We start from the raw sequence: 27435 nt of genomic DNA, 5'->3' as shown, positions 1-27435 counted from the left end.
TATTCTAAGTGACTCTGATCGGAATACCTCTACTTTTCTAAAGAAAAGGGAAATTGCTTTCCTAGGAACCATTTTCTAGAGACAGTTTAGTACAGAGCTCTCTCTCTCTCTCTAGCAGTAATGCCAACAAACTTTGCAATCATGGATGAGTCACTTCTCCGTTTTCTGCTGCAGCAAAACTAACACCATTTGCCGCCCCAGCCTTGTGAGAAATTACAAGCAGCAGACGGCATTTATACTGTGTTCCAAAGATGAAACTATCTGAATAAACATCAAGCAGTAGTATTCTGTCAAAACTCACTGGCAGCGGATGGTGGGGCTGAAAAAATAGAGACATTGCACAGGAAATGGAAAATAAGAGGGACCTTTCCCTGGTAGGAATTCATTGACCAAAGAAAGGGGGAAAGGACAGGAAACAGCAATACCAGTCTCTCTTCATTATCGTGTTTGCTCCCTTTATTCCTGGGCAAGCCCAAAGAATACAGACCCAAACTTGTTCCCACAGGAGGGTGACAGTTGCCAGTCTCATGCCCTGTGTGACCTCTAATTAGATTCTCTGTCAGCCAACTGTGCTGTCCAAATTCCAGAATATAGAAAAAAAACCCAAAAAAAAGCAATAGACCAGTCTGTGACCTCTGAAAGTTTGCTATTTACTTTTCTGCACTAATGTGCTCTTCTACATGAGCTGCTGGCTTCCCATTGCCTTTTCTCTGCATATATTCTAACATACTTCAAAGTGGGCACTACGAACAAGACACTACGAACTACTTCATTGTAAAGCACACACCATGATCCAGGTCACTCACAATAAGCCAACCTGAGGGCACTGTAACTTATTAACCAACTTTCTCTCTCTGGCATTGTTCGCAGTTTTACAGCCACAGAACTGCTGGCAACCTGTTGCAATCCCCAGCAGCCAGCCTGTCTCAGGAAGTCACTCATGGGTATTTCCAGGAGGGAAAGCAGGTTTATGCAGAGTTCTTTGAAATTACCTGTAACAGAATGGGTTCAGTTATGGCCTGTTATTGATCCAAAAGCTTTGCTGACACTTCCTCAAATAATGATTTATCTGTCATATTCAGTACCACAAGACACCTCACTGGTGTTCATTGAGAATTCATTATACAATTTGTTTTCTTTAAATTGTGGTATTTAAGTCAATCCAGTGCATTTTTGCCTTGGATCTATGGAAGAATAATGATGACTGCAAGATTTTAAATTTCTCCTTCTACCTGACATAGTGGGCAGAAATATAGAAGAACTGTTTCCCTGGAGCGGCAAATACATCTCAAGGGGAAAAAAAAAAAAAAAGGAGACATCAAACTTTAAAAGCTAATAATCCTGCTTGTGAAAATCTTGGGATGCTACCATAGTGGTTAAAGGTGATACTGACTTTGCTCCAAAACAGGAAAGAACTGCTACTCCCAGAGGGAAGCGAGAATAGTGTTTGCTCTCTGGAATCATGACATGCCTGTAACAGCAACACAATGACAATTCCGAAAGGGCAGGAACTCTACTTCCAGCCAATGAAGTTATAATTAATGCCCATGAGAAAATGAGAAGCAATGTGAGCACATAAAACTAGCTCAGAGAGTGAGCTGTAGAAATCAGCCACACAGATGATGTTGAATGAAGATGGAAAGAAAATGGCATAAAGATGATTTTCTACCACACTTCTGCATGTGATGCTTTCCCTGGCATGTAACGGGTAGAAGTCACAGATACCAGGACTACTTAAATAACACAGAACAAGATAATCTATTACACACAACAATCTGGAATCAGTTTTCCCTTTCTTTTTGTCAGCCAGTAAAATCTGCCATGACAGAAAAAACAGCAAGATAACTGCCAGATAACCAGCAAGATAACTGATTTGATTACACAAGCCATTTCTTAAAATGTAGCCCTGAGAAATGTGACATTTCAGTTTTCTTGGTGGTGGGGGGGAATGATGCACATAGAAGTAAACACTGCCTCCATTTAGATTAGTTCATTAGTTCATAGTGGAAATAAAACCTGTGTAAACACATCTTTCAAATGATTGGCTTCAGGTTTTTAGCATGGTGCTCTGTAAGCATTTTAGTACTTCTGTTTTTGCAAAGGTCTGGAATGAACACAGCATTACAGCCATGAAACTCCCTAGTCTGGTGTTATGCTAAATTTACTAGGACATAAAACTTAATCCTTTCTAAAGTGCATCCAATTATGTGTGAAATTATAATAATGCTGGTAACAGTGTAACACAGGTAATTCCACAATTACTCCTGGGTTTAAATGACAGCATAATATAAAATTACTGAGCTAGGGTTTTTGCAGGCCTAACACAGACATTTCAACCTCCCAGATGAATGCCCTATCCCAGAAGCTAGAGGGCCATGATTCCTCTCATTTTTCCCTTCCATGAATCTTGCTGCACTGTGTCACAGCATCAACAAGACTGCAAAAAGGAGCATTGCTGCACAGACTGGGAGGCAGTTTAATGGTGATCAGTGCACCCTGAAGAAACATAAGAGATATGGGTTTGTACTCTCACAGACTAAGGAGGGAACAGAACTCTCTGATTAGCTTATTAGAGAAGACAGGGTTCCTCAGATTTGTTTTCAGCCACAAATCATTTGGTAGGCAGAAAATATTCAAGAAGCATACTGAGAATTTATCTAATGTCAACATATGTACAGTCTGGCAATTGCAAATGACAAATGTTCCCATCAGCAAAAAACAACAGAGTTATTCCATGCCCCAGAACAGATTGTCTGGTATTGCTTGACACTATGAATAGTCATTCTGCTCATCTATTAGGGGTAGTTATAGAGACAGGAGAAAATTATCTTTTCTGCCTGTTCCTGCATTGTTTTCATTATTCCTAAATTTCCATCACATATAAAATAAGATATGATGTGAATTACCAATGCTATTAAGCAACAAACAGGAAAAGCAGAATATTATTACTTCTATAATTCAGAATTAAAATCTTGTTTAGCTGAGCTGAAGTTAACATCAAAATGGTTTCTAGTCAATCGGTAATAGCACAGTTCTTAGTAGCTGAAGGAAATCTACAGTCTACACATTCCAGAAGCTGTAAACTACTTTTTTTTAGAAATGCCAAGAATGCTGAGCATCGTGCTTGATTCAAACTAAACTTTCCCCATTTATTCTGTGCACATGCTACAGACTGAGAAAGTGTTAACACCCATCTGTGATCTGTCTTCTAGGTGCAGTAAGACTGCTCATTAACCTGAATTTGGGAGTTCCTTGCAATGAATGCCTTCCATGCATTCCCAGCTCTGATAAATGAGCAGGTTATTTGTTGATCTGCTATACTCCTTTGCAGGGGAGAACCTGTTCCCTTTTTCCACAAAAGTGTGCCACATAGAGTGTGCTCATTCAAACTCTACACACAGCAAGAGTTTGTCCATAAAACTTTATCACTATGAAAACAAATCCAGCTCTTATATTTTCCTTTTTATTTTTTTTTGTACATTAAATCAGACTTTGTGGGCTAGATGGCCTGGCTGGTGAGGGAAAATTAAAGAATCTTATCACGTTGGACTCCAAGATTACTGAATGTTTGCTCTCTGTTAAAGCAACAGAAATAAACACATGAGGAAGAGGTTAAAACCCTGTCTCAATATCAGCCTCAGATACCTAGTGTTGTTCTTAAGCTCTTGAAATGTCAAATAGAAATTACTCACCCATGAGACTGCTAGCATATTTTAAAAAAACAACCAAGCAGTATTTCAAGCTGACATGCTTCATGCAGTCTACATTATTTAACAAAACCCTTAATTTATGAACAGGCAGATCCTCAATAAATATGAAATTACTATTTTTATGATAAAAATAAATAAATATATTTTAAATTCAATCGGATGTTGGTAGTGAAATAGGCATCCCAATCTTGTGTATCTTTTCAGTATTACTAGATAACAAAGTACACAATTTATACTTATATTCTGAAGCATTTTCTTATTGTTTATTGGCATTCTAGCCTCAGCATCTTATATTTGTGGTGGCATATAATTTTGGATTGTTATCAATTAGATTTGTGAAGAAGACCAAGTGCCCCAGGCCCAGGCACTCCAGGCTGCCTCAGATTTGACAAGTTGCATCCTCCTTCGGACGTTCTGTCTGGGTCCAGAAGTCCAATAGCAAAGAGACAGTGACTCTAAAGCTTGAATTTGGATGTAAACCAGGCCTTGATTCATTGCTCTTTATGTTTTCTTTTAAAAATGTCAGATAAAGAAATATGAGGATATTAAGAAGACATTTGGTAAAATCAAAATTAGAGAGCACACTAAATATCACAAATCTTAAAAAACAAACAAAAAAGCCCCCTTTCACTGAAATTGTGTATTTGCTTTTCTTAAAAATAATTAAAACAAAAAGCAAAAAGAATTTATTTCCTCTGCTTCATGGCTATTTCTTTCCTTTTCCACACGATTAACAATGGATAATTTTAAATTAAATGAGGCAAATTCAATTATTTGGTGTTGAGATTTCTACAAATAACTTCCTTGCTCATATATAAGCAGGCATTCAGAAAAATCCAAACACCTCTCACTAGGCACACCTGCTCCTGCCAACAGCATACACAAAACCTTTTGCTTACTGCTTATCAGGACTGTACCAGTCATGTTTGTGCAGTTCTTACATCAACAAATATAAATATCAATATGAATAGATATATTTTTAAAAATAGATAAATATTATTGTGCAACACCTGTGTAAATCCAGGGAATGATCCCTATGAAGCAGTAGATTTTGCCTATGTATATCAGGTCCAATTTTTTCCTCTTATTTGTAAAGCCAAAAGGGAAAACCTGTAAACTTTTTTCTAAATAATTAATTTGTATGCAGATCCAAGAAGAATTTTTCGGCTTTCAAACTGAGAAATGCCCAAATCACTTTGCACAATTGCATATAAAATATGGGCAGTGCTGTTACTGTATTGTCAAATCTGACAGCCATTCTATACTCAGCAATATATCAAACACCATCCAAATGCAACCATACAAATGTCACCTCTTGCCGGTGGAACTTTATAAATGAAGCAATATTAATCAGTTAAGGGACAGTGGAGTGCATGCAGAAGCAGCCAAGTCTGCCTGAGGATTACAATAGGGAGTTCTGGGTGGGCAATCAAGTTTAAACTGCAGAACTGCCAAGGCACACGGATTCGCTGTATGACAAAGCGGATTTCCGGTCACACACTGAGGGAAACACAGAGGCTTTTGCCCATGGACAGTCAAGAGTAAATTTTGCTGTTACACTACTTATCTATTATATGTTATTATACCATTTACCAAATCTTTTTATTTCTGCTCAAATATATTTCTCTGTTTAGGTATGAGGGATATCATCTACACATTTCCACTATGAATTTCTGAAGGTAGCATTTTCATATGCAATATCACTACAAGGAGTGATACCCCTCTCATAAGCTGCTTGGGAAGGGAGAGTCCTGTCCAAGCCTCTCAAGCAGAAATGGAGACCCCCAAACACACAAGCTAAAGTGAATCTGAAGAGACGCAAATACCATTTTAATTACCTATTTGTCTAGTACCAAGTAGACCTGGAGAGTAAAAATACATCTTGCCCTTTTATATTTTATGTACTTGCTATGATGAATGCAAGGATTTTCTCTCCAGATTATCTCCTTGTTTGTCATATCAGACTTCCTGTAACTGCAATTTTTTAGGAGTTTCCTTTCTCAGAGGGGAAGCAACTGCACAGTATTACATACTCCTCAGCGAGGATGCTTTTCAGAAGGGGCAGTGCACACCAAATCAGCTTCCTTGCACCCTTGCCTTCATATACTGTACAGGTTTATAAGTTGTGTGACTGCTCTAATGATGCCAACCTTTTGCTATAAACTAGCTCCAAAGAAACACGATAACCATTCATAAATGTTGTTCAGAATGGCTGCTATCCTCCTTATCTTCAAAGGGGTCAAACCTCAACATGGCCAGCATTTCCTCAAAGTTGTTACCACAGAGGAAGATGTGGGAACTACCTTCCAGCAGCATAAAATTATTCTTGTAGAAATGTCTGCAGTTCTGTGGTACCTACTCAGTCTGCACAAAGGCCTACACAGCTGAGACTGCAAAGCCACATGGAGCAGGTGACAGAAGCAGAGCACTCAGAGAAGATGGCCTCTTAATCAAGGTTTACCTTTGGCATTGATAAAGCAGCCAGTCACTCAGACGGACAAATTTTGAAGGTAAATAAAACAACCATAAACTCATATCTAATTTTCTGTAGCACAGACTGGTACAAAGGATGTGTCAGTTTGTGCTGCTGAATGGCTGTTATGGGTACTCTGAGAGACACAGCTCCTGCTATAAACCCTTGTCAGCCAAACAATCAGTAAAGGCAGATCCAGTCCCAGTGCTATCTCTATCTATCACAGTATCCTCATCTTTGGATTGGTACAAATAATTTTCTTCCTGCCTGGCAGAACAATGTTTACCACACCCTGTTTAGGAAGTATAAAGGATCAGTACCAATGGTAGTTAATAATGGAAGTGGGGAATAGCAGAGATTGGATGATATCTCCCTACCCTAAAGCAGAAGTCATCTTGCTCTGCAACTCAGGGAGAGACAGAGAAACCAGATCTTGCAAATTAGTAGTTGCATTTTAGGCGTTGAAGGAAAAGTTCACCTTAAAACAGAAACAGCCTCTGCATTCCATGATTTAAGTCATGGAATCCAGCTAGGGTCTGTAAGAGACCTCTAGGTCTGAACCTTCTACAGAATGCTGTTTACCATTTCAGAATGATGTGAAAGATTCTCTGCCTTTGGCTAGAGACACCAACGTTTCTCCTAATTGCCTCCCAGTGATTCCAGTCCTTCTGCCTGCAGATTGCGCAGCAGGCGGTGGCACAGAGCATGGTCCAAAACTAAGGGAGGCCCTGGCACAAGAAAGCAATGAGGAGAGGAGACATCTGGGGGAGGATTGCTGGGATCTTGGCCAGAAGTCATGTCCTCAGACAGCAGGAAGGAAAGATCACTAGAATACAAAGCTATTAGCTTTGGCTCTTTGAATAACTAATGGTTGCTAAATAAGAGTAATGATTCTATTTAAGGAACTGCTTTTGTTTTACTTACTGGAGAATACAGAGATAATTGACGGGAGGTATGCAAACAATTCAGAGCAACTTCATATAATTCCTGACATTTTCTGAATTTTGGAGCTGCTGGTATTTTAAGCAATACTTAACAAATCAAAATACTCTGCTAAGCCAGAGAAAGACATTTTTAGGGGTTGGGTTTATCTAGTATCAGACTGGCGGTTAGCAAGATTTCTTTGCAAGTAATTGTTTGAAACTATTTGGAACAATTGATAGACAAGGTGAGATCCTGGTACTTCCTCTAAAGGAAGGTCACAGGAAACTAGAGGCTGGTCAGCCTCACCTCAATACCTGTGAAGGTGAGGGAGCACCCAATCCTGGAACACATTTTAAGGGACATGAAGGATAAGGAAGGTCATCAGGAGTAGCCAGCACTGATTTACCAGAGGGTAAATCTTGGGTAACCGATCCAACTCAAGTCTGTTTTGCCTGGGACAGCAACTGGTGATTGATCTCTCCCTGTCCTTATCTCAACCCATGAGCCTTTTGTTGTATTTTCTCTACCCCGTCCAGTTGAGGAGGGATCTGATAGAGCAGCTTTGTTGGGCACCTGACATCCAGCCAAGTTCAACCCACCACGAGTTCTTATATCAGATATTAACACTTTGCTCTGAAAACTCTCCTATAATTTCAGCATTTGCCACAAAGAAATACTGCCAAAAGATATCATGCAATCATTTTCCCCATATATGCTCTGCTTCAGAGGATTCAATTTTGTCCCTCAAACAAAATCTATAGAAATAAGCTTTAGGTATCGTAGGCTCAAGATGAGATAAACCCGGCTGTTGGACCAACAGTGCAAAAAAAAAAACAAAACCCATATGGAACTTGCAGAGATATCACAATCTGGTATCAATATCATCACTGAATGCAAATACTAAACAGTGACTCATTGACTGCTACCAATGTGTAAACATACTCTATCTGTTGATTGCGTAGTTAAAGTCCTGGAAACTCAGTTAAGAGTAAACATTTAAAATTTTACTGGATTTCTTGATATAAAAATTATTCTAGAGATTATTGACCTACTCAGAATCCTGGTTTGCAGAGATACCAAAGTCCTCATTGACTTCCTTAGATTTAAAACAATAATACTTATAGCCAACAAAAATTAAAAAACAAACAAGCACTCTTCCTCCCCCCAAATTTTTTTAAAAAAAGGCGAAAAATCCTTTTATTTAATTTCCTGCTTATGGCCTAGAACTCATGAACTGATCCTCTTAGCATGCTATATTTAAATTGCATCAAAAAGATTATGGTTTTGATACCTCACTGATAACTGGATTTTAAAGCAGAGCATATATAATTTTGAATAAATTATATCAACAAATTTTAAGAAAATGAAAACTAAAGTTTCAATAATCAAAACAGACCAAATCAATGCCATAGCTGAGTTCAGTTTGATACACTGCATGACCATAAATGACCTTTGTGGTTTTTTAGTACTGAGACAGAAAACAGACCCAGGTGTGAAACAAACTTCATTAGGTCTACACAGGCCTGCATCACTAATACACGTCTATACTTTGGTATTAAAAAAAAATTTGGCATTGCTCAATACCTGCCATTACCACTTTGCTGCAGACACAACCAGGGTTTATCCAGTCCCAGCACACATTCCTTGAACCATTTCCATGGGGTGCCCTGAGAGTGATGTGTTCAGGGAGCTGTGACAGACTGATCACAGGCGTTGTGGATCACGGATGATCACGGACTCCAAAACAGGTGTCTGAGGGAAACACCAGAAGGCAGAGAGGTTTCAGACCATGGCTTCCTTGGCCTGCTGACAGCAGAGAGCCATGCTCAGCCTTCAGCAGTCAGCTACTTCCTCCACCCACTGGAGAAGGAAACTCATGTTTAGGCTGCTCTCTATCTCCTGACAAATCATAAATCCTCCTGATGTACCGGGACAGAAGGTAGATAGTAATAGAATCCCAGTTAATTCAGGCTCTCTCTAATACATATCGCTCTATCTGGTATATATCTCTCTCGTATTTTGTGACAAATCACAAAACACAGTACCTGGCAAGCCATGTCAGCCCATCTCCCTGCTCAATTTTTTCAAAGTGCAAGAGAGAGTACACATTTTGCCAGTTTACCTGCAATTTAATGTGTATTTTATAGTATGTTGCCTTTAAAAAGGGCAGCTGAGTAGTAGAGGAGAAAGCTGCCTCCCTTTTCCTTTGGCAGGTGCCTCTTGCATGAAGAGCGCTTCCCTGAAAAGAGGTGGGCATGCTCAGGGAAGGGAAGGGTTTGGAAGTAGGTGGGAAGAGGGGTTTAGCTGAATTCAATAGAAAGTGCGGGAGCCTGCAGGATAAATGAGGTCAGAGTCCCGAGAGCCCACAGGGCACTGTGCACAGGGGGCTCAGGCCACGGAGGTTTGCTGAGGGGAAAATGTGCTCCGGGTTAAAAGGCTGGGCTGTGATGTTGGGGGTTTGTAGAAGAAGATTGTTTACAATCTTTTTCCCTTTTGTTTTTAAATCAAAGCCATTCTGAGTCTTATCGTTTAAAATGGTAATTTTCCTAGTTTGTTTTTCAGGAAAACTCACTTTTATTGCGAAGGTCCCTGAAGTTCTTCACACAGTCTGCCTCCACTTACCACAGCGCGACGTTGACGGCTTAGGTGCAGCTGGTTTTGGTTAAATCCCGAGGCCAAGAGGTGAAAACGCCGCAATAGCCAAATCCATCGCTTTGTAAAGGAGCACATTCAGTGCAGGTAGCTCGGTGACGGTGAGTAGCCCTGCAGTGAGGGCTGAGCTCTGGGTGGGAGAGCCGCGGGCAAGGGGCTGTGAAGCGCTGCCCCTTTGCACAACAAAAGGCAATGCGGCCCGGCCAGGCAGGAGCTGATGAGTGCTGGAAAATTCCAGACTGTCTGGGTGAGGAGACCGTGAGGGTGGAAAAGCGCGGGAAATCTTTTGTTGGGCACCAGCGGGCACCAACTTGAGCTGGTTTTGTGTCACTGCACCACGATTAAATTCTTCTAAGGATGCAGGCATCTGGGACTCCGCTGTGGGAAACGCCAGGGCTGAGATGGTAAGGAAACCCTGTCTGACTGTGAGTGTGGGGTGTGCAGGGAGCCAAGGGGCACCCGTGGGGTCACTGGAGCTGCCTGCCGTGAGGGAACTCGGCCCCATTCCAGGGGGTGGGAATGTGACTGCCAGAGCAGCTCCGGGATGGCTGGAAAGGAAAGCTTCCTTAACAATCCTCTGAGTGACAAGCAATTGCTGTAGGATGGGGAATATTACAGCTGATGTTTGCAATGACACTAAATTCGTAAGCCGTTTCAAGTAAAACTACATTACCAGGAGGCTGGGGCTTTTTTCCTCCTAAAAGGACGCTATGAATTATCTAGAATATATATAGCGTTTGGATAATTTACCAAGAAATGCTGAAGAATTACGTGAATCACTGCATCTTGAGAGCTCATTCTGTGGTTTATGATTTTCTGTGTGTTTGCAATAGCTCTGAGTTGCTGGACTCGACTCTGGCTAGCAGTTTGGATTTGTGTGGTACCTGGGTGTGCTGCTTTTGCACAGCTGAGGGGATTAGCTATTCTCTTTCAGAAGAGCCTGCCCTAAAGATATTTCACTTTCAATTAATGGGTTAAAATAGTTTGAGTTTACCAGATGGTTTCTTAATCAGGCATCCCCTTCATGCCTACATGAACCTATATTGCTGTTGGAACTTTGAGAGTCATCTTCAAGACTTGAGTCTGTCTGAATATGCCAGAATAGCATCGTCATTATATATTTTCATGGCTAATGAATGATCAATGTTTAGTATAATGTTCAATAGCATGAGGGGGTTCCAAAAGGAAGAGTTAACTAGTCATTGGAGAGAGAGAGAGATAGAGGCTCTTTTAGCGCTGTATTTCACTCCATATCAACCTCAAACAAGCCACTACAGCTGTAATTACAGGGCTGGTTTAGTTTGGGGGGGTGGGATTGTCTTTTGGTTTTTTTTTTCATTCCACCGAGGAATTGTTCTGTGTTCTGTGTTTGCATATGCGTATCTTTTTGAGTTAGAGACAATGTTATTAAATAGCAGGCTTTAATGCTTCAGGCCCATCTAGGAAAGGCAATGTCACATGTGAAGATATCACAGATCTGAGCAACCAAAAGTCCTGGTTTGTCTTATTAAAAAGGATAGAATCACATGTCAGTAGCTTACTATTTTTGGATACTTTTTCCTATTTGTGGATGGGTATTCAGAGAACTTCAGTATCAGAGAGGTAGGGAAGAATTTCAGCATTTTTTCAAAATTTGAAGTAGAAGCCTTCTAAAAATTGAGGAATCAAAAAAGCGTACAAGCCTAATGTTTAGATTTTGACTCTAGGGCACTGGGAGTTGAGTTTACCTGATCTGCTCTCAGGTGAATGTCATATAGCTCAAAACTTCTTAAAGATGCTCAGAAGTTTTTTTCTTAGGTGATCCTAAAGTAAGGGTATAACAAAGCATGGTACCATATGTAAGATCACAACTCTCAGATGATTCGTAGCTGCCTTGTTAATAGAGCCTTTATAATTTCCATATATTCTGATGCTGTAGCTCTGCTTTTGTATTGCTGCATTAGATACAGTGAGAAGAGCACCATTTGTGGGGGATCCGACAAAACTTCCCTGGTTCAATGAGATATTCCACTCAGTAGCAATCTTTAGCCACGTGTCTCAAGGTATATTACTGGTCTTTATGTGGATCATCACTGCTGTCAGATCCAGAAAGAGTTACCCTGATGATCTTTTGTGTCTCTTAGAAAGAAGACAGCTGGGGGAACCATTATGTTTCTTTTTAAGCCTATTTTCTTTCATAACATGGATGTTTTAGATGCTGAAACTCGGTAGTACATACTTTAGTAATGATGAGAGTACTTAACAGGACATGCTTTAGTAATGATGAGTTTCTTATTCTTCCCACTGTGCCAGTAGCCATGAATGAACATTTCCTTTGGCGGGACTAATAGCCTGAGTTCTCTAAATCCAAATGATTCAAAATGGGCCAAATACTTGAAAAGGCAACATGGAAAGAACAGATGTTGCATCTTCACTAAAAAAAAGCAATCAAAAACCCAGAGTCAACTTCCACTTGTGTATTCTTATTTTTGAATCTACTAAAGAATGTTGTTGTAAATACTTCAAAACCTCAAATGCTCGAGGATATCCTGATGTGGTGAATCATGCTTATGTCATTGTTGAGATATCTGTGGAGTTTGGTGCTTGCTGATGAGAATTTTGATCATGGTCATGTAACTACTTCTGCTGACCCTTTAGGATTTAATTTAGCAAGTAGACACTATTAAAGTGCTAAATCTTGAACAGCACACACAAAATTATTTTCACATCTAGTTAAAAAAATATTGAGAATTATAACCTTAGTGATACTACTCAGTGCAGCAGTAGAGACAGCAGTGTCTGAAGCCTTTTGCTACTTTTAGCTGTGAAACTGGAAAAAACTTGCATGCAAGGGTAGGCTTATAGGCAATAAATGTGCCTTCAGCAGTCCGGTGGATTCCCTATCTGACTTACTGTTAGGAAAGCAATTGCAGAAGAATAGTCATATAAATTATTAATGTCCTCAACCCAGATTGGCAAGAGAATGGCCATGATTGTTATCTTGTTTGCTCCAAGACAAAGTTCTTTCCAAGTTAAGAATCCATTGTCAGGGTTTATCCCCAGCTGCTGATTGCCACAAAGCTACTCACTCACTTCCTCTGTCTCTGCTCTGCCATGGGATGGGTAGGAGAGTCAGGGAAGGGGAAAAACCCCACAAACTCATGGGTTGAGATAACAATAGTTTATTAAATGAAACAAAATAAAATACAGTAGCGCTAATTGTAAAAAGTTAATGCTGATGTTATGTTATATTAACAATTAATAATCAGACTCGGGGAAAAAACCCAACCAAACAAGTGATTCACAACACAGTTGCTCACTATCCAATGCCCATCCTATCCTAAAACAGCAATTGGACCCATCCATGTAATTCTCTTCAGTTTATATGCTGAGTATGATGTTCTATGGTGTGGAACATCCTTTTGGCCAGTTCATATCAGCTGTCCCAGCCATGCTCCCTCCCAGTTTCTTGTTTACCTCCTCACTGGCAGAGTGTGAGAAATTGAAAAGTCCTTGACCAAGGGTAAGCACTACTTAGCAACATACAAAACATCAGTTTGTTTTCAAAATTGTTCTCATACTAAATCCAAACCAAGCACTGTACCAGCTACTAAGGAGAAAACTGCCTCTATCCCAGCCAAAACCAGGACACCCATGATATAGGTTGCCTTAGCTGAGTTTCTTGGTGTATCGTGGAATTTCCACATGCAGTTGTAGAAAACACTAGAAAGCCTCCATCTCCTAACAGCAGCTGCTCCACTGCTCTTAGATGTGAGGAGAAAGGTCATTGAGGCTCAGCCCTTAGAAAAACTGCTGGAAAACACCATTTTCTCTCTCTCACCTGCATTCATCATCACTGCAAACAGAACAAAATAGAGTAAGATACAATTATCACTGACAAAAACAGCAGAAGTGTTTTCATAGTTATTAATGTACTTTAGCTGAATGTAACACTTTGTAGCTTGCAGCTCTCTGCAGAAAACATGCCTCGTTTGTCAGTTTAGGCTGTAATACAGGGGTATTCTCAGATAGCAATGAGTGGCTACCAACAGCTCTTTCTGTCGTCTCCCACAACATAGCTTTCAAAAAAATGGCATGGTCTTTTAATTGCTTGACTGAAATAGAGGATAATAAACTGGATATTAAGTTTTTATTATATTGGGAAATGATAGCCAATGAAAAATTAAGCAGAGCACTTTCTCAGGAGTCGATTAGAAGTATATCATACATCCTTTTTTACCTGTGCTGCCTTCCCATACAGCTTCAAATTCAGAATCAGCCATTCAGCTGACTCTCTTGCCTGAATTCAGTATTCTTAAAAGTCTGTTGGAAGCTCTGGGAAAAGGCTGTAATCCTCAGCAAGGCTCCTCTACCAAAATGGCAGTCTTTTGGATAAGCTGGCATTATACCTCAATGAGCTTACCTGAGAGCAAGAGGGAACTGCCGTGATGCTCACTGCTTGTCACGCATCGTGTGTGAGCACTGACCTCAGCTTTCCTAGTACATTCAGTGGTGTTTATTAAGCACCAGCTCTTTAGACAAGAGCCCCACTGCTACATCTTTCTCACCTTGGGGAAGAATAAGAGATTGAACCGATACCTCGCAGATGCATATCTGTTTTGCAATGCCATACTGGAAGAAAGCAAGAACATAAGTGTGATACAGCAGAAAATGGTGTAGCAGTAGCATTAGTAGGAATTCAGTATGCTGTTTGAAACTCAATTCTCAAAATCAAACTGTGTGGGAAACCTATTTTTTTATATGAAGCCTAGCAGAAGTCAATAAGGATGCTCTAGGAATTAAACTTCCTTGAACTTGTATTTGCAGTTCTTGCAGGAGAAGAAGGGATAGCACAAAGAAGGTTTTCCCATTCTTTTCTGACTCTGTATGGAACATCTCACATTGTGATGTCTGCTTTTAATTGAAAAATCCATAGGCTGCCATACCCCAGAGTAACAAGAAATATATGCTTATCAGTGAGGGCAAGAAATATATGACATTTTCTGCACATTTATATAAGCACCACTCCACCACATAGTGAGGGGTTGTAGTAATTGGTGAGAGCATATGTAAACATTGTAAGCTCTAACATTTCAGGCAAGATCAATGAAACAATTAAATTAAATTCTGTCTGGAAATGTGTGGAAGATTGATAAATAAGTTAAAAGAATAACTGAAGTTCCCCTTAATTTATTTATTTTATTTATTGCCTTTACATTCTGGTACTTCTCAGATATGAATATTCCACTGCTTTTGAGGCTTGGGAAGTATTACCTTAAAAGTACATGAGAGTTTTATCATAGACTTCAGCAACAGCCAGAATTCATGGGTGTATTAGTTTTTTATTTAATTGAAAATATGTAAACGGAGGAGTAGTTCAAGTTGCCAGGTCCTCCACAGGCAATTTCTGCAATATAAGCAAGTGTTCTGCTGATATTTGGTTGAGAAGTTAAGGTAAATACACAATGTAGAGCTCAGCAGCCACAGGCCTTGGAACTACTGTAATGTTAACTCCAAAGCAATTCCTGACATCATACCAGAATGACATCAGTGAAACAAAACCTGCTCCTGCCATTTTTTCCTGTGCTTTGGGCCACATTAGGTATGTTGATTGGTCAAAGTTTTCAGTTCTGTTTAGAGTTGTCAGCCTGACAGCAGCACAGTTCTCTGGACTCACTAAAAAACTAGTCAAAATAACAGTATGTATAGGGATATACCTATAATATGAATATACATATATGTGTTTAGGTATATACATATGGATATGCATTTATACACATTGTAAATATTAGCAGGTGGAAACACTGTGATGTTGTTATGGCATTTAAGTCACCTATTTGGATAAGATCTTAGATGCATTTAGCCATGCACTGTCTGATTTCTCAGAAGGTATCAGCACACTGCACCTTAGAAAACATTTGGCAAATATCTTGCTCATATTGGATTGCAGATAGGTAACATGTGCATGTTTTGTTATTAGACCCTCTGGTTGTTCTTCAACTGAACAATTTAAGAAACTAGAGATTTCAAGTCAATAATTAATGTAGTGGAATATGTACATGAAAGAGTCTAGAACAGAAAAAGGTGGAGAACAACTCAGAGAGTATCTACTACTAATTTAGCTATTACTTTGAAGAAGAGCACAAGGGAGTTGCTCTACTCACAAGTGTAAGGACTAAAGTTAAGTCTGGATCCTACCTAAGCTCTGTGAAATAGTTCTTTATGTTTGTCCTGTACCTTTGCATATGGGATATCTACCACCTGACCCAAGGGAAGAAAATCCAAGTTTGAGATAATAAAGATATAACTACCTGGCACAGTGCAGCAGTTCATTGCTATGTTGTGCTGGGTTTAAAAACTGAGAAGTGCAATTGTCAAACTGAAATTGCCAAATAAAGGCAATTTAATATTTAGTTCTCGCTTTCCAACTGATTCTTCATACTTCATTATGTTTAATCTTCCCTAGGAACATCATAGTATTAAAAGTGCATATTAATTACACAGGGCTTTCAAATAGTGGGGGATTTTCTCATGAGCAGAAACTGCTCTTTCTGTACCAGTGTGACTGATAATAAAATGTAGATTTCATGACATTTAGTCATGCATAGAAGCAAAGAGCTTTCAGGACAGAATCTGTAGCATGTATTAAGGTGAAAAATGAGGACAAAAATTTCGTATCTTTTTCAGAAAATATAGTGCTGACGTCTTTATTCTACATTTAGATAAACATAAACTGGCTGCCAGTCTCTCCATGCAGTGAGGTCTTAATATAGTAGTAGTCAGCTGACAGAGAGAGACATGACACAAACACAGCTGTCTGGCCCCAGAGACCAAGAATCTGTAAAGAAGAGTTGCAAGTTGCAGCTGCAATTCTGTCATGTTTGAATAAAAAGACACTCAGAAGGGATGCAAGTTGTTCATTCTTGCTCTTCTATGAATTCTATCGATGCATTGTTATGATTCTCTGTACATGGTGCTCTCTGCCCATGGGGAAAATAGCCATACTGTCCTTTTTTTTTTTTTAAACTGTGTGCATGGAAGCTGCCTCCATCAATCCCTTCACGCTTTTCACACCCTTAACTCAGGTGCATTCTTCCAAGAACTTAATTTCTTTAGAAATGGAAAGAGGTTTCCAAATTCCAGAATAAGTAATGATTTTCAAATCTGTTCTATCACAAATCAAACATCCATGAACTTCAGTACTTTGGTAAAGTGACTACAGTGACTATTTTTGTGGGTTTTTGGTTTTTTTTTTGAATCCAAGTCAACCAAAATGCATTAAAAAAGGACCAGAATGTATCAAGTAAAGGGTAAACAAAAGTTTGTGCTTGACTTTATTATCTTAGCAGATATGTTATATTAGCATCAGCTGGAGATTATCTGTTCTAAAATGCACACACATTAAAGAACAAGTTAAACATGAATTGCCACTGACTTCCTATTCCCAGCTCTTAATATTTGTGTAAATACAGGGTCTATTTTATCTCCTTACCAGCAGAGGTCAAAGCTTGTACTTAATGAATTCCTGGTTCACACAATGTGTTTGCTTTTCATTCTGTATCTGGTAACAAAATCTATCTGATTATTAAATTAACACAGCTGTGATGTAACAAGAAGCAAATAATTTTATTTTTTCCAAGTCCGGTTTGAACATTAATTACTAACTACAGATTTAGCTCGATTGGGTGGCAATTATGAGTACAGCAATTAAAAGAACTCAGGATGTTTCAAATTGCTTACTGAACTGAGTTCTAACTAAGCTAGAAACATTTGAACCACAGCTGCTTTCATGTGTAATCCTTTCCATTCCTTTTCTGTATGGTATGCAGTAAAAGTGCATGCTGCCCAGGAAGAACTGCTGATGTATAACTCAGGATATTCCCTGAATTTCCCTTAGAAAAGGAATACTGATTAGTTGTTAAAGCCTAAAGTCTGGGAAAAAAAACCCTGACCTGTGCTATCAAAAATTTTTGCTCATTGGATAAATGTTCTCCATGTTAATGTAGCTCAGAAGAAAAATATAGGTTGGGAATTAAAACTGTAAAATCAAATTGGTTTCAACATTTTCTATTTGGGAAAAAAAAAAAAGAGAACCCCAAGTTTGGACTTAGTGCAGCATAAAGTCTAATCTATCTCTAGACTTTATATGAGGTCATCATTAATAACTTTTTTCTCTCTACTAGAAGCAAATGAAAATGAGAGAATCAGTCTTCCTCTCCAAATTCCTTAATCACTAGACGATAAGTTTGGCTTTAAGAGAATCTGCACAGAATTTTGTTCATGATCATAGTGTTGGAGAGAAATATTAGTTAAAATGTCAAAAGGAGACAGACATGAACAGAGGTGACAGTCCCTCTATAGTTTCTCTTTCCATGATCCTGTTACTCTGTTCTTTCCCGTCAGCACTGTAGCTAAATTGACCAGAATTCAGGATTCTTACAGAACAAACTGTGCAGCCCAGACCGCTCCAGAGATCAGAATGCAAACCAGTTTGAGTCCAGCATCAACAACACAGGATTCAGAAGCAGGAGAAGAGTGTGGGAGCTGAGAGCAAGCAGAGTTTGTCTTAGCAGTGTTCCTGTGCAGAAAGGGTAACACAGTATCATAGTAGCAGGCCTTGCTTTGTTTTATGTGGTTTATTTTTTTCCCCAAAAAGGATTTACTCCAGAAACACTTCAAATGTTTTGTCCCAGTTTGTCCTCAGGGCAATGGATACACTTCAGGGAACTATGGGATTGGTGGCTTTGTCAGCCTCTCGTGTTGGCAGGACATAAAGAGTGAACTACACCAGCTCAGGTCCCCACAGCCACAGTGTCTGAGATATTCATCACAGTGAGTGCCAGAGGCATAAAGCCAACACAAGGAGGTCTCAGGCCATTGTCCTCAACAAATTATAATTAAAAGTTAAGTACCAATCAATGAAGTAATTACCACTTTTAGAGACATGAGTTTTAAATTGTTTTCTACTTTTTTTTTTCTAACAGGTATATGGGAAGGACTTGACTTTATAGTAATTTAAGTACAAAAGTACTTTTGGAACAGTATAAGAGTGCTACTTTTGGAAGAATGAAAGAGTGCTGTTATTTCTTAATTTGTGTTTGCTTTCATCTACACAAGAACAATCAAAATTTCTTGTTAAAACAAATTAAATATGCCATAACACCTACAGCCACCATATCTCTCCATACTGCAACCAAGCATAATTTACAATGCTAAATGAAATTTTACATTTAAATACCTGTAGACAGCTACCCAGTAAGAGCAGAGATGGCTCCAACTGAATGGCAGACCTAACAATAGCAATTTTTTTTCTGGTTGTGTGGGAGGTATCTGCTTCAAAGGTATGAAGAAAAAATGGTTTTCTTGTTTCTGGTGATCAAAAGGAAAGCAGAAAATGTGGATTTCTACTAAAACCGTAAGGTGGATTATTTAGTGTCTGGTGGCAGAATCATACTGAGCTTATTTTAGGTACTGTTTAGGGAAGGAATTTAGGTGTACAGAAGGCATGAAGAAAGGTAGCTGGAAAGACACACACAATTAAATACCAGGAAATTCTAAAGGTGGGACATAGGCTGAGGATGAGGGATAAGCTGGCCATGATTTTTTTGTGAATATTTCTCAACCCAAAATTTCTTATTTACTGCAATTGGAACATTCTCAGAACATGTATCTGTTTTACTGCCCGTTTCTTTGGAAAGTGTCTTGGCAGCAGGGACAGCCAGCTGGCTGTGTGGTGCCTGCCAGCTACTCACAACTAGACAGGAGCCCCTGGTGTGTGCCATAAGCTTAGCCCAGGGAAGCTGCTCTGTATGGGATCCTCTGCTCCCTGGCTAGATTACCTGAAAGGATGAGAAACAGGAAGAAAAAATGGGAGCTTGTTGTCTTCTGTTTAGCATGTTAATGCCAGTTACGTTGTTCTTTTGGTTAATTTTTAAATAGTGGAATGGTAATGGAATTGCCTTGTGAAAGGTGAAGCACCACTAATAGAAAATAAATAGTGATACCTTGAGACAATCTATACCAAAAAAAGCCCTACTAGTTTCCCTGGATTGTCAGACTTTCCTACCGAAATTTTACAGCTCATTGGATTCTACATAGAACTAAGGTTGCCCTGCCAGTCATAGTGAATGTCCCAGTCATAAAGAATAAAAGATAACCCAGCTGTTTTCAAGGGCCTTATTTTACATAATTCTGATACAGCATTTATAAGACAGTAAATGTTATATTCATTACATGTAAGTGATTCAATCATGAATATTCTAAAACAATTACTTGAAGGCCAGGCATCTAAAATAATTTGGAATTTAAAGTAAGGATTATTTTAATAGTGTCATATTAAAGCAAAATATTTTACAATTATTCAAAATTTGATTGAGACAGAAAATCACATTTCAGAGCTCAAAGACAAAACCCACCAGATCAGCTGGTGTGTCAGATTGCTATCAAGCTGTAGCCTGGATCTTTGCATTCCACTTAGAGCAGTGGAAACTTACAGGCACAAGCTTCCAAAACTGGAAATTACTTGTGCACCCACTGGGACTAGGGCTAATCAAGTGCTGTATTTTAGTCTGATTGTTTATAAATATATGTCGCTATTTAGCAAAAAAAAAAAGCAAGGCTGCTAAAATAATACACAGTGTATATTATATTAGAGTATATTACTGGAAGTGGGATGTTTTCTTAGTGATCTTCATAAAAGTGCCAAAATATTCTGTAATATACCTAAGAATTCCTAGAGCAATTAAACTGTAGACAAGATAGTCTATCACTTAAAGTGTTGTAACTTTCTCAATTTGCATAAAATCTGGCTTATATAAGTTCCTTTGACATTTCAAAAATCTTCTAGAAGTGTATATGATGCTGAAAAGTAAATTATACTGCAATACTGAGAAACTGTTACTGGGTACAATATATGGCCACAACAATCTCTGCTCTCCTGTACAACAGCAGTTTCTGACAACTGATGGTGTTACGAAACCAATTACAATTATTAAATGGGAAAAAACCCCACATTCATTAGAAGCTTCATTCTCTCACTGCAGCTGGACAGACTGTTTTTCACAAAGCTCTTCCATGTAAAATAATTATCTATGTACTGCAAACTCAGTCACTTCTCACAATCCTCAAGCAAATGTTTTTTTCTTGGTATGGAGTCCTGACTTAAAAGCAGTTGTAGATGGATGCTTTTGATTAACTGTGCTCACATCATCATTGGATGTCGCCATAAAATAATAATTTACTGAATCATAAAGCTTTAGACTGATCTGCTTAAATTCCTTCCAGCATAACAGAAGGTAATATCTTTATCCTGACTTCGCAGATAGAATGAGTTCAGCTAAGAATGTTGCTACAAACATGTTATATATGTTTTATATTATTATACAGCTATATTTTGGGTAAATATAGCTGTATAATAATATAAAACTTATATTAACATTATAACATAAATATATAACTTATATTAACATATATAAATAATGTAATCTTAATTATATATTTATCTTAGTATCAGTCTGGTTAGAGGCTGTTTTGAGTACTTAATTTTTCATGTTGATCATGATTTTCGGAAGTGACAAGTGATTTTTTCATTTACTCTGGGGTTTTTGTAAGGCAGATGCAAAAAATTTTCAACAGAAATTTTTAAATTTAGGATCGCAGTTCTATAATCAGCAGTCATATACTTTATCCTTCTGTTCCTGGGGAGAGGAATAGGAAGTAGTAGAGGCCAAAAAAAAATCCCAGAAACCAAAAAGGCAGATCTACATGTCAATTAAAGTTGAACGTCTACATTTAATTACAACCAGGTTGAGCTGGGGCTGAAATGATGTTAAGTCACACTGTCTCCTGCTTCTTCCCATCTCTCAGAAGGGATAACTCCAAGAACTTCCCCTTGCTCTCTCCTGATCTGACCTTCCCTCACCTTCCCTTCCCGCACCCTTCCCGCACCCTTAATGCGCTGTCCCTGGATGCTGGAAGCACCGGGAAGCACCAGGGCAGGCACAGTGTTGGCAGCTGTGGGCATGGCTTGTGATCCAGTCCATGTGAGGTAGGTGGGGGTGACAGAGGGGGCACCTCTTGTGCAGGGAAGGCAAGGAAAAGGCCCTATCTATTCCCACTTTCTTCAGAGGGTCACCTAAGAACTGCATAGGTGAAACAGGAAAGGCTGAAGAGATTCATATAGACACATAATCCATTTTATATTTTATAGTGAGAGTTTTCTTCTAGGAAGACTACTTTTTCAATGAGTAATTATTGTGCTAATGAAAAACGACAGGATAAAGCAAGTTCTTGTTCTACTGTCAAGTCAGTGGTGGCAATGATGCTTTGAACTTACCCAGTGCATTCAACATTTCACCTAACATGTGGAGAGATCCAAGTGTAACAGTAGTGGAATTGATCTTCTGTGATGTTGGCGGGAAGGTGGAGATTAACTTGTGAAAGTTGCCCAAGTACCTTAGTGCAATAGTGTGTTCTGGAACACAGATTGCCCTCTGCCCTTGGCAGTGCTAACATGGTGGGCAAGAGCTTACTGAGCTCCCTTGCATAGTCAGGAAATCAGCTGTACCATGGACAGACCTTCTTAGCAAAGGCAAAGTTTATAGTTTTGCTTAAAAAGTCACACAAGGGAGAGATGAACACAATCACCCAGGAGAGTGAATAAAAGTTAATGAAAGAGGAGTTAATAAAAAAATCTGAGATCTGTATCTCTGTTCATTCATGTCTTACCATCTTTTATCCACACAGTATTTTCAGCAGTTCCAAATCTCCTGCAATTCATTCTTCCACTTTGTGTACTGGTCCAATATTATTCCTTTCCTTATCAGCTACTGATCATAATTTGTGTATTATTTGTCTTTTTGCTTTTGGGTATAATACCAAATTTGTTCAGTAAATGCAGTTAAAAGTGTTTGAGCTGTTACAAATGGAAGCCATTATAAAAACCTTCTAAGAATGATAATGAACTGGATGAGGTTTGCATTTTCTTTTTTCTTCTTTTTTTTTAGGTGGCTTTTAGGTGTGTTGAACTTGATAAAGAGGAGATCCTGTTTGGCGGGTACTCTGCTGTTGCAATTTCTGTAAGCTATGGGAATGAGGGAGGGCATTGCAATTCTATATATAAAGCATCCAAGCTTGAAGAAGGCAGCCTGGAAAGTGGCAGCATTGGCACTGCCCCGCTTGGAACAGAGGAGAGCCCTGGGAACACTCTCCAGGCAGGGCATGCATCATGCTCCCAACAAAAATACTGCTCATCTTCTGCAGTTTTCTGCAATCTGCTGGTAAGTCCAAGGTGCCTGGGTTCCTCTTGGTACATAGTTTGAAGGAAAATACTGAAACAATATAGAAACAAAGGGGGTGACTCCATTGTGTCATTAGGTCACATAAGGTTCAGGTTTTGCTCTCCTTTCCCACAACCTGCAGAATTCAGTTTATACATTTTATTCTTCTTTGCTTCATCTTAAAACACAACTGATTTTTTAATGAACACATAACTGAAATAAAACAATCTGTTCTTAACTTTTTCAGAAGGGGTGGTTACAGAATGATGTGTTGGATCATTCCCTAAAGTTCATTCCCTGAATATGGGAATATTTTTCAATGGACTTCTGTTGTGTTTCCAAGTTGTCAAGTGCCTTCATCTTTCAGATGTTCATGATACAGTGGGTAGCAATGTCATTGCAGATATATATTGTATATCTTCTGTGTAGAGTGATAATAAAAATAATTTTTCTTTGTTATGTGAACTGCAAAAAGTATTAAGTGTTACCTGTTAATGTGATGGCATTTCTTTTTTGAGGAATGATGTGGTAGAAAGAACCCTGTGCTAGAAAGCAGGCAAATGGTTCCAGTCTAAAAAATTTACGACTCTTAACATATTTCTCCATATATTATTCTATATAATTCTTCAGTCTTTTAAAGCACTCTGTATTACTTTTTTGATCTAACCCACCTAAATACCAGATGAATGTGTAATTTCTAAAAAAGACTTGAACAGGTAAGTTCATTGACTTTGTAGCTACTCTGCCTTCTTACTCATTACTCCTCCTGGGGTGTTTTCAATGGATTTTTTGAGACTGAGCCTTTTTTGCCGTGATTTGTCATTGTTTGAGATGGTTTCTTTTTTATCTCTTCTGGATATTCTCTTTCATTACCAATTCTTACACTTACAATTTCAAGAAAAGGTTTCAAGCTGCTAAAATGCATACTTCACTTGATTTAGTTTAAACAAAGTTAAATTTATTTCTTCTGTATTGTGTTTACTGCATTTAATGAACCATATAGTTCAAATTGCATGGAGACATTTATTACTCTTAAATCACTGACTTAAACTGTAGTACAAAAATAATTAAAATTTAAGCAACTCAACTCTGTAGAAGACTCTCAGAGCCAATTTCTAACCTCAGCTGTATTGTTATAAATCAGGTGTAACTCTATTCACTGTATTTACACTATTATAAACAATATCAAGTCAAGTACCTGAACATGAGTGCTAATCCCAAATTTTACTGCCTGGAAGATCTTACGCTACATTACTTCATGTGTTAGATAACAGATGTATTAGTAATAATAAAAATACTAATACTTGCAATCAAATAGAAAATTGTTGTAGACACTTAGCCACAAGCTTTATATATAAACTGGGCAATTAAATAGGATCTTTTTCTACAAAAGACTAAGTTGAATTTAAAGATAAAAATCCTAGAAGTGGGATCTAGAAAATTCTTACAGAACAGTTTTCTCCTTTGGCATGTATAAATATTTCAGGGCCTTAGTATGCCATGGAAGGTTGGAGACAGTGAAAACAGATTTAATTCTGTCAAAGAAAGATTTTAAATCAGATAGTTTTTGGATGTTGATCTGTATGTTCTAAAACTGGACAACATGCAGGGTGCTCATTATTTTGAACTCTAGATCCAAATCTTGTCTCCTTAAAATGAGTCAGATCAAAGCCAGGAGTTCATTTCTCCTCTTCATGGATCTGCATCCAAATTCTGTACCTTAAGTCTGTCTCTAGCTAGAAATGTAGATATTGATTGGAAGGACATATGTTTATTTGATATGACCTCTGATGGAAATTGGTAACTCAAGAAAATTGGTGAACATGCATTACCTTGAGTAAAAAAAAAATCTGCGGAAGCTCAAACTCCATTTAAAACTTGTAGTTCTAGCCTTTACTTAATAAGAGATGCTGGTTCATTGATTAAATTGAGGCTTCACCCCTTTAGCTATTTCAGTAGTCAGAACTGTCAGAACCTTTTGAGAGGTTTATGTACAGTCATGACATATTTTTTTTCAAAGTATGTAACTATGAAGTTACCTTGATTTATGCTTTTCAGACCTCTATGTTTGCAAGAGGCAAAGGGAGTTAATAATTCCATATTGAAGAAAAATTTTCATAAACATGTGCAACTGATTATTCACATTACAGTTACAGCTCTAGCAGTAGCCTCACTGCTAAATTTAATTTTAGGTTTATGTCATTTGTTTTAAAGTTCTTGTCCTTTCCAGAACATTTGACATTGCAACATTTCTGTTTGTCCCAAATTAGAAGATACAAATTGAACCCTTTATAGAACAGAAATCCTAAATTATTTCTATTTGGAAGTACAAAGATTTCATTTCAATATTTGGTTTTTTTTAATCTGACATGAAATACTTTGATGTCATTACAACATAAAATTGTATTTTCCCATTGGGATGTTTCATAGTAACCATAGTATAGGAAGAAAATTCCTCATTTCTTCATGGTAAGTCATGTTCCCTGACTGGGTTGTATTGCTGCCATGAACTAGACAGGCTGACCACACAGAAATACACTTCAACAGATATAATTCTTAAGGAAGTTGGCCAGCTGGAGTAGAATGGGAATTGAAAGTAAGACCTTCCTTTATCCAAGAGAAGTGAAACTCTGGTTAAAGTTGTATTGAGATAATTCAAAATAAGTATTTCATGTCATTTCTCAAAGGAAAACAGAATACTTGCAGTAATAGTAAAATGCTGGTAAGGAAGATTTCAGTACTTTAGAAGTCTCATTTAACACTAGGACAGCCTTTAAAATGAAAAATTCTTAAATGGTTGCAAAATACAACTTCTGCATGGGGCCTTGATACAGCTGTACAATCTGCCATTTTGTGTGCTTGTGAATGGTTGATAATGTTGCCAGGAAGATTTAACTAATGTCTTTGGAGTTAAGTGTGAGAAAAATAATGCAAATGCTGAGAATAACTACTGTAATTAGTGTAATAGTTTCATTTGATGTGATACAGACTTGATGTATTGACAGATAGTCAGCAAATGGCTCTATACTTGTTTTATTAGCTATTCTTTGGGCAAAAATTTAAAGTGGATTTCATATCATTACTTATTTTCAATATAACTCTTGTACAACTCCCTGTAATCCTGGATTATTATTATTGTGTTCAAATTTAGCTAAATACCAAACCTGAAGTATTTGTTACATTTTGTTTGCCATGCTTAGCTGTTAGAGTTTGAAAAGCTAACAAACAACCTTTGTAAACTGACTTGTCTGTTCTAATCTAAAATATTTGCCCATTAACTGTTAAATGTTTTGCTTAACATTAAGCTCTCTAGATAGATCTGACTTGAAGCAGTGCTTTAAGTATATATTCAATTCCTGCAAATCAAATATCCTTGGAAGGCAGCTATTACACCCTCCTAAATCCCATTAATGTAGTGTTTGAAGCATAGGCTTAAACTGTAATTATTGGAAAACTGTTAAACCAACAATAATATATTATTGAACAAATGAAGATATCAAAATCCAGGGGTTCAAGAAAGGTTGCAGCAACTCTAGGCATGAAGAGTGTTAGCTTGAAAGCCACAAACAGCCTATTCCTTTTTGTGGTGTACTTACTGTGAGGCATGGTTCACTAGAAACCTGGAAGGAGCATGCTAGGTTTTGGAAATGCCTGCTGAGTTGCAGGCCAACCGTGGAGGCTGTACTAAAACACTGGCAAAATTTCAAACAATTATTGGCCAGTGCTGACAAATTCTAGATGAAAAGGCAGCATGGGTAGGATCTACAATGATTTTCTTATTAGTGTGTCAGACAACTTGGGAGTGGCTGAGATGAATGCCATTTTAAGCTATTAGAACATTTAGGGTGGGAGCACTTCTGTCACTGAACTTATATCCTTGATTTATTTCCCATATGTCTAAATATTTATTTAGAATGCCATTGTAATATTTTACCTCTTAGCAACTTAGATTAGTTTATCCAGATAACATCTTTTTTCAACAAGTATTGTTTCAGAGAAGAATTGAGGCATAGACTGATGGGAATGTTGGAGATGTTTGGATCTGAGATCCAAAGTGAAAGCATGTGCTGAAATACTCAGTTCCAAAATTCCCTCTTGTGCTTTAACCTAGCCTTACATGAAAGGCAGAACCCCACCTGTTTTCCTGCAGTCCTTTAGGTACCACATGGCAAATATTACCTTATCTTCTGCAGCACAGTGTGGATTTGGCTGAGAGTCTGCTACAGCTGGTGGGCTCCCTGGAGGCTTCCACTCTGCAGTATCTAAGGAAGCAACAGAGCCCTGCAGAGCTGTAGTATATATAGATATGTAGGTTGATTTGGCCTGGTTTATTTGATTAAAGAAACCTTCTGCCACAAGATTTTCTATGTTGCAAAAGATCCTAAACATGTAATAGAGAATTACATGGGTTCTATGAGAT

At 38.2% G+C, this 27435-nt stretch overlaps 1 protein-coding gene across 1 annotated transcript in view; it reads left to right on the top strand.

The window, feature by feature from the left end:
• Positions 1-9585: 9585 nt before the first annotated feature.
• Positions 9586-27435, top strand: part of LOC146436521 (mucin-6) — a 47715-nt gene continuing 29865 nt past the window's right edge. The window contains exons 1-2 of the mRNA XM_085063801.1: positions 9586-10163; positions 22743-22792. Of these exons, the coding sequence (XP_084919927.1) occupies positions 10117-10163; positions 22743-22792 (97 nt within the window). The 5' untranslated portion in view covers positions 9586-10116. The remainder of the gene's footprint in view (positions 10164-22742; positions 22793-27435) is intronic.

The sequence above is a fragment of the Lichenostomus cassidix genome, chromosome 5 (assembly GCF_008360975.1).
Source record: "Lichenostomus cassidix isolate B80296 chromosome 5, HeHo_3.0, whole genome shotgun sequence".
NCBI classification, from domain to species: Eukaryota; Metazoa; Chordata; class Aves; order Passeriformes; family Meliphagidae; genus Lichenostomus; species Lichenostomus cassidix.
This window is presented reverse-complemented; position numbering and strand designations above follow the sequence as displayed.